At 39.3% G+C, this 8171-nt stretch overlaps 1 protein-coding gene across 1 annotated transcript in view; it reads left to right on the forward strand.

Annotated features, from left to right (window-relative positions):
* Positions 1-349: 349 nt before the first annotated feature.
* Positions 350-8171, forward strand: part of snx15 (sorting nexin 15) — a 10789-nt gene continuing 2967 nt past the window's right edge. Inside the window, exons 1-6 of the mRNA XM_037683999.1 lie at positions 350-543; positions 846-1002; positions 2305-2420; positions 2542-2815; positions 2890-3063; positions 5836-6033. Of these exons, the coding sequence (XP_037539927.1) occupies positions 445-543; positions 846-1002; positions 2305-2420; positions 2542-2815; positions 2890-3063; positions 5836-6033 (1018 nt within the window). The 5' untranslated portion in view covers positions 350-444. The remainder of the gene's footprint in view (positions 544-845; positions 1003-2304; positions 2421-2541; positions 2816-2889; positions 3064-5835; positions 6034-8171) is intronic.

An 8171-nucleotide genomic window follows, 5' to 3' on the forward strand; every position in this document is an offset into this window, starting at 1 on the left:
TATTGATCATAACATTTTTCCTAATGAGGCTTTTTTTTTCTAAATAAAGCTGAAAAACATTTGATCAACTGTTGTGAAGAGGCTAATAGGGACATCGATGGCTGAACTAGCATAGACAAGACGTGAAACACAGTTTTTGACTAGTTATTTTTATTTTTTAATTGCAAATATAGAACATACATGAACAAAGAGAACAATAGTAAACTAATTATAAACACAAATACAGCAAGCAAGGGTGTTACAGAACATAAAACAGTATTTTTAGCTAGTTATTTAGCTAGCCGACGTCGCTTCCATCAGACGTCATCACGCATTCGTCGACGTCACCAACCAGGAAACGTCCACAGAGCGGAGTAAAATCACAACAGAGCCGCTCGCTGCCGCGTTTCTAACCGCTCGGTTCGTGGCTCCGAGTTGTATTCCTTTTCTTTACGGACAGCGGACATGTCACGAAGAGTTAAAGAAGAATACCATCGCTTCTTTTCGGTTACCGACCCGCGAAAACACGAGAAGGGGCACACCGAATACAAAGTGACAGCTCGGGTCAGTCTCAACTCTTCCAACGCTCTCTGCAGATTTCACTGTATTGATTGCGTAATTGTAGTTATTAAGATGTATAAAATAATTTAGTGTTCGATTAAAAGGCACTGAAGTAAAACAAATGTCCAATGCTCGGGCATATATTTAAATAAATACACAATAGATCCTTTATTAGAGGCAGTGTAACACAAAGAGGACTTGTGACACTTCAGTGGCCTGTGGTGGTGACAGACAAACACCCCCACGTGATTTATCATTTAACCCATCACAAAGCTGGTCTGACTCCAACCTTCTTGTTTTTGCAGCTCGTGTCCAAGCGTCACCCGGAGGACGTGAAGGAGGTGGTGGTGTGGAAGAGGTTTTCGGAGCTGAAGAAGCTCCACGGGGATCTGGCCTACACGCACAGGAACCTGTTCAGAAGGATGGAGGAGTTCCCACCTTTTCCGCGGGCGCAGGTTTTCGGTATGCCGAGCGAAGGTTTTGTGAAACGGAGCCTTTCGGTGTGTTCGGGAACGCAGAGCTGGGTGGTGGATGTGAGCGCAACACGTACGCTCGGATCAGACCAGTTTGTAAAAGCTGCGTGTTGTACGCAAGTCGTTTCCACTGAGGATCTGCTCGTTCTTGTTCGTCTGACATCTCGTTTCTTGTGACATTTTTTTCATCCAACCTTTATTTATTCAGGTTAGTCCAGAGGTCTGCAACCTTTTAAACCAAAAGAGACATTTCTATCCTTCACTGACTAAACAAAACGTGTCCAGAGCCGCAAAACCTGCTACAATGGTCCTTATCAACTAGTGGCTCATGGGCCACTTCATATTCGTATGAGGGTTGTTGTTTTTTTTTCAGCCAGTGTGACTTTATAAAACAAAAATTATATAATGAGTTTTAACATTTATTAATAATTTTACATTTTAGTGCTAAAGAAAAGACCACGTTTATGTAAACAAGCAGAAAAAATACATATTTCATACCAATTTTACACAAAAAAACCCATGAACTCTACAGGTTTATGTGAGTCTTCCTTTTAATTTTATAAAAATAAAATATATGTCCCATTTTAAATTAATAAATCACAATTTAAAGTGTGTCTAAATATGAGATCGTTTTGTTGGATATGTACATGTGACAATTTTAATTTAAAAAACAAATTTTGTATTTACTTTAACTTTAATTACGTTTATCCATCCATAAATTAATTATTCATCACGTTTCAAAGGATTTCTGGTGGATTTCAAAGATCCTACTGCAAGGTTGGATAAATGAAGTAGCTAAAGCTAATCAACATTATTTTCTCCTTGTTTTACCAATTTCTTTTCAAGATTAGCAGAAAAACTGCTGAGACTTGCCATTTGTCTTTACTGTGGGTATAAAAAACAACAAATTTAAGTTTTGCATTGTTTGTTTATTTAAGGATCCCCATTAGTTTCTACCATAGTAGAGACTATTGGACCCCAGGAAGAATAGTCCTGGGGTCCACAATCTTTGAGCAAACACAATCTGGGGTGGGAGCCGCAGACCGAGGACCAAAAAGAGCCGCATGTGGCCCCAGAGCCACAGGTTGCAGACCCCTGGTTAGTCTCATTGAGCCTCGAGGACTCATTTACAAGATTTCTACTCGTCTGCGGATTAGTCAAAACTGCTCGACAAAGAAAACTGAAACTTTCATTATTTTCATTTGAATTGCTCCTTTTTCTACTATCGTGGATGTTTTTTGTGCCGTTACCCGTTGTCATTGCGGTTCCGGTTATTTTGCATTTATTTCAGGACGGTTTGAAGAAGCTGTGATTGAGGAGAGGAGGACGGCAGCAGAGAACATGCTGCTGTTTACTACCACCATACCTGCGCTCTACAACAGCCCTCAGCTCAAGGACTTCTTCAGAGTGAGGACGTAAACGCAGAAGAAGCTGCCAAACTTTGTTCTACTTTGAGCTTTTCGGTCGTTTATAGATTTAAACGTTCTTTTCTCGTCACACTTAGCCATTTTTCCTTCTCTTCCTTCAGGGCGGTGAAGTCACAAGACCTCTGGATCCCTCCCCGCTGGCCTCGGCCGGGCCTCTGCCTCCTCCGCTCATCCCCCTCCCCGAGCGGAGGGCCTCAGACTGTGAGCCTGCAGAAGAGGAGGAGGGCAGGGAGGCTCCCACCTTACCCCAAGACCTGGGCACCAACATCAGCCTAGAGGTCGGGGAGCCGGAGGTGGCAGCCGAGGCCTACAGTGAGATGGGAGGATCTCCGAGGGGAGAAGAAGAGGAGGATTTTAGCGACGCAGACGAACACGGTAAGTGTCTGACTTTAGAACAGTTTTTATTAAAGTTCTTGTTCTTACTTTTCTTTGCCTGTTTCCGCCTTTAGCTTCGTCTCCTGAACTATCCCCAGTAAGACGCCACGAGTCCGAGGAGACCCAGGAGGAGTTTGATTCACTGTTTGACTCCGTCGCGGAGGAGCACGTCCCGTCGCCAAAGGAGGAGGGACTCCCTCCGCTGTCAGAAAACGACCTGGCAGTCTTTGATCCCTGCTTTCAACAAGGTGTGAATCCAAACACAGTTTGTTTTCATTCAACCTTTATTTAGACAGATTAATCCCACTGAGCCTCGAGGACTCATTTACAAGAGAGACCTGATTTCAACAAAGAATGATGACGACAATGAACAGTTATAAAAAGTCATACAGATTTTTTTTTTAATCATATAGGATGGCTAAAAGAAAGAAAAGTAACAAAAAACAGCTAGATTTTAAGGCGAATGTAGAAAACTAAAAACAGGAACATGTCTGCGTTGGTCCCTGCCAGGAGTCCAACAGATTCTTAAAGCCATAAAGAGGTCAAGGTCGAGAGCTTCAGGTCTTTTTGTAAGATGTTCCAGAAAACAGGAGCGGATAGGAGAAGGTCCTTTTGTCAAGTTCAGTCCTCATTGAGGGAACACTGCAGGTAATGATGTCCTGAGAGCGCACGCTGTAGCTGCACTCACACAGAGACATGTAGGAGGAGATGTATGAAGGCAGCAGACCAAGAAGTGATTTAAAGATGAAAATGTACCAGTGAGAGAGTCTGCGTGAAGTTAATGATGTCCAGTTAACCAGTGAATACTGGGTGCAGTGGTGGGTACGATAATCACAGCCAGTTATGAATCTTAGTGCACCATGATAGACAGCATCCAACATCTGCAGGGTTCTTGTAGGAGCGTTCATGTAAATAATGTCACTGTAGTTAATGGAGGGAAGGAAGGTCACAGATACAAGGTGTTTTCTAGCATTCAGAGTTAGACAGGATCAGTTTCTGAAAAAGAAACCCAGTTTAACTTTCAGTTTCTTTACCAAGTTTTCCACATGGAGCTTAAAAGAGAGATGTGAGTCGACCAAGATACCCAAATATTTATAGGAATAGAATAGTGATTCATCGCAGCGCGGGAACGTTCTTAAAGTCCGTTTGTCACGTTCAGTGAACCTGTAGTGGTTCTGATCAGGCTTTGCTCTCACATCGTTTTGTTTGGGTCCTTGTTTTATTTTGTCATTTAAACTCTGCTCACGTAAAACCAACGACTCTGTCAAATACATCCTGAAAATTTAAGATTCATATCTGGACCGTGTCGATGTCTCTGGAGTAAAACGCCAGATTTTATTTTTGGTTTGGTTTGAATCCCTCTGTTTGGGGGGGACCGACCTCCGTCTTATCAAAGCTCCAAAATTCACAGTGTAAACCTGTGCCTTCGTGTAAAAAGTTGTTTTTCTCTGCAAAAAGAAGCTGAGAACTTGTTTACTGATTTTTTTATCAAAAGCTTTGTGTAAAAAATTCTATGCTAAAGAGCTCAAACCACACAGAGCGTCTGCCATTTTGAGAACCAAAAAAAATTGAGAGACAGCCCATGTCACGTCAAGGGGCCTCCCTCCCATTTTTCTTAAAGAGACACGCTGCTCACTCCCTCACTATCCATCCTTCAGTTCAGTCTTATACTGCCATCCGGTGGTCAAAAAAGGTACTACACTAAAAAAAAACAAATTAACTAACATTTCTTCTTCAATTTCAAACAATATTTTTGTTTATCGCAATAATTTCTGAGAGAATTAATCGCCCAATAAAATTTGTTATCGTGACAGGCCTACTATCAAATGCAGATGCCAAAAAGGGGCTGAAAATGATGTAACACTTCAACTTGGATTATGTTTAATGTCACATTTATTCACGACATTTACTCTCTAACACGACAACACTTGAACAGTGTAAATTTGTACATATTCACAAATCTAAACTCAACCTGTTCACAAGCGACAAGTGAAAAGCGCGTGTGTAGTAGTGCATTAATAGATATACTTGACACTTTCTTAAATTAAAATTTAACTTAAAACAGAAGCCTTTTAAATCGGTGAGTTATTTTGATGGAATGTCCGATATTTCACTTTATTGCTAATATCGGCCGATATCGATACCATGCCGATAATATCACGCATCCCTAATATAAATGTAAACAATGGACAGTAATACATTAACTGTTATACATAAATGAAAACGTGTAACTTTTCGCTGCACATAACCAGAGGGAATGATCTTTGGTAGCTCAAAACAAACTTTCTTAACATAAAAAAACAAAACAAAAAAAAAACTGTAACATAAAACTTTTAAATGGGACTTAATCTTGATGTTGCTTTTTTGATGTTGCCCCTCGTATTTTACCATTTTTAAACCTTTATTTTACCAGGAAAAAATATCAAATTGGGAGTCCTGGCCACAACGGCAGCAGCAAATACCATTAAGTTGCACATTACATTACAGAAATGAAATAAAAAACATGAGAATATGAAATACATTACAATACGTTACTGCAAACTAAGAATAACGTGTACATGTTGTGGAATTAAGCAGAAAGCTATCCAAGGAAACACACAACGACATAATTCTAAGGGTGTTTCCTCTAATATAGTCCCCTGTGCAGCATAGACCAGACGTCTTAAAAAAAGAAACCTTTATAATAAATGTTTTCTTAAAAATACCTTGAGACAAAAAAATAAATTTGTAGTTTATATGTATGTCAGAACAGACTTTGATGTAGGGATTATAGTCACAGCCATCGAAGAAATGTACAGATTTATTTATTTATTTATTTTTTACCAATAGCTTTGACTAAGTTCTTCTAATGGAAAAAAAAACCAACATTTTGTCTGAGCTTGGGACCAGATATTGTCGACAAATCCCGGCCAATTTTTAGACGATAACATGAAGAGGAATATAATTTGGATTAAAAAAAGACTTTACCTGATTAGTTCTTAACTAAAAATAAACCCCTTTTCTTCCTGGTTCTGTTTCAGACCGGTCAAATCCCTCATCGGACCACTCAGAACTGTTCTCGCTGCCTCCGGCCAGTCTGAACGGAAGTGATGCGGAGTACCTGAACCAAGCAGCCAAAGAGCTGAACGCTGCCATGGAGAAGGAGACGGAGGGAGAGTTCAGTTCGGCCATTTGTGGATACAGGACGGCGGTGGACTTACTGATCACTGGAGTTCAGGGTAACAAGTCCAGACCTGTCTGTGGAGAGGGGTTGGGGTACTGAGAGGTCCACTGACACACAACAGATCCCAAAGGAACCAGAAAAAACTGCATATTCTGTGGAAATGTGGCCTCAAAGCTGAGGGTTGGATTACTTTCCTGAAATCCGCTCCAATATTAAAGCTAAAAAACACTAGCTAAAAGGAACAGGATGCTAGCTAGAGAGCCAAAAGTAGTAAAATTGTAGCTAGAAGCCAAAAGTAACAAAAGACTAGCTGAAGCCAAACATTACATAGAAGCTGAAAGCAGCAGAACAGTCACTAGAAGTAGCAAAAGGCTAGCTAAAATTAGCAAAACACTTGTTAAAATGAATAAAAGGTTAGCCAGAAGTAGCAAAGAGCTAGTTAAAAGCTAACGTAGTTAAAAGGTAGCTGAACGTATAAATAAAAACTAGCAAAAATTTAAAGTAGCAGAACAGTAGCATAAAGTAGCTAAAGGATGGTTAAAAGCTAAAACTAGCAAAAGAGCTAAAATTAGCAAACATTAATTACAAGATGCAAAAAGTTACGGTAGCCAAAAGTGGCAAAAAGCTAAAGTAGTAAAAGTCTAGCAAAAAGCTAAAAGTAGTAAAAGACTAGCTAAAGCCAAACATTATATTGAAGCGAAAAGCAGCAAAACAGTCACTAGAAGTAGCAAAAGGCTAGCTAAAATGAGCAAAACACTTGTTAAAATGAATAAAATGTTAGCTAAAAGTAGCAAAAAGCTAGTTAAAAGCTAATGTAGTTAAAAGATAGCTGAAAGTATAAAGAAAAACTAGCAAAAATTTAAAGTAGCAGAACAGTAGCATAAAGTAGCAAAAGGATGGTTAAAAGCTAAAACTAGCAAAAGGCTATCTCAACGCTAAAAGTAGCAAACACTAATTACAAGATGCAAAAAAGTTAACCAAGAGTGGCTAAAAGCTAAAGTAGTAAAAATCTAAAAGTAGTAAAAGACTAGCTAAACCAAGCGTTATATAGAAGCTAAAAGTAGCAGAACAGTCACTAGAAGTAGCTAAAGCTTAGCTAAAAGTAGCAAAAAGGTAGTTAAAAGCTAACGTAGTTAAAAAATAGTTGAAAGTATCAATAAAAACTAGTAAAAATTTTAAGTAGCAGAACACTAGCATAAGATAGCAAAAGGATGATTAAAAGCAAAAACTAGCCAAAGCCTAGCTCAAAGCTAAAACTAGCCAACACTAATTACAAGATGCAAAAAGTAATCCAAAAGTGGCTAAAAGCTAAAGTAGTAAAAGTCTATCAAAAAGCTAAAATTAGCAAAAGACTAGCTAAATGTATCGAGTAGTTATTTAGAAATCAAAAGTATAAACTGGCAAGTTAAAAGCTAAAAGAAGCATAAAATTTAGAAAGTAGCTGAAGCAGAGGTCAAAGAGAACAATATTTCTGAATATACTGACTTCATGTATTTCTATGGGAAAACATATGTAAATACAGTTAAATATTTAGAAAAGTATAAAAGTTACGAAAACCTAAAGTCATAGCACCCATCTTGTAAACAAGCCGAACGTTTTGATATATAGAGAAGCTAAAATAACAAAGTGAAGCTTGTGGGAAGCTAAACGCCAAAGAAACGAGTGAAATGGGGATAACCGTTTCCGTCATCTCTCTTTTAATAATGTTATTTATTTATCTCGACTGTAAAAACAAAGTCCAACATGACTGGGACGGCGTTATAACGCATGTTTAAAAGCAACAAGGCTGACCAAAGCGCTTTACAACCTGCCTTAAAAAAAGAAATGGGGGTGGGTGGGGACAACATTGAATAAAATAAATACAGTAAATTAAAAACCAACAGGTAAAATAAAAACAAGGAAACGATTAAAAGCCTGAACGACTGAATAAGCAGGACGGACAACAAAGGGTAGGTTCCAGAGTCCGGCGGTCCGATTCCCTCTGCGCTTCAATTCAGCCGTCAGCTGGACTAAAAGCACCTCGCTGGAAGATCTCCGAGCTCTTAGAGGGTTGTGAAGTCAAGAAGTTCAGGTAAATCATCGGGAGCCATTTTGAAATCAAAGATCAAACGGTGTAAATCTGAAACTGCCTTCTTGTGGAAGACGGTGGCGCAGCGTTCTGGACTCGCAGCCGTAACACAGAGAACCGCAGTC

The sequence above is a fragment of the Nematolebias whitei genome, chromosome 1, assembly GCF_014905685.2.
Source record: "Nematolebias whitei isolate Nwh7 chromosome 1, NemWhi1, whole genome shotgun sequence".
Classification (NCBI taxonomy): Eukaryota; Metazoa; Chordata; class Actinopteri; order Cyprinodontiformes; family Rivulidae; genus Nematolebias; species Nematolebias whitei.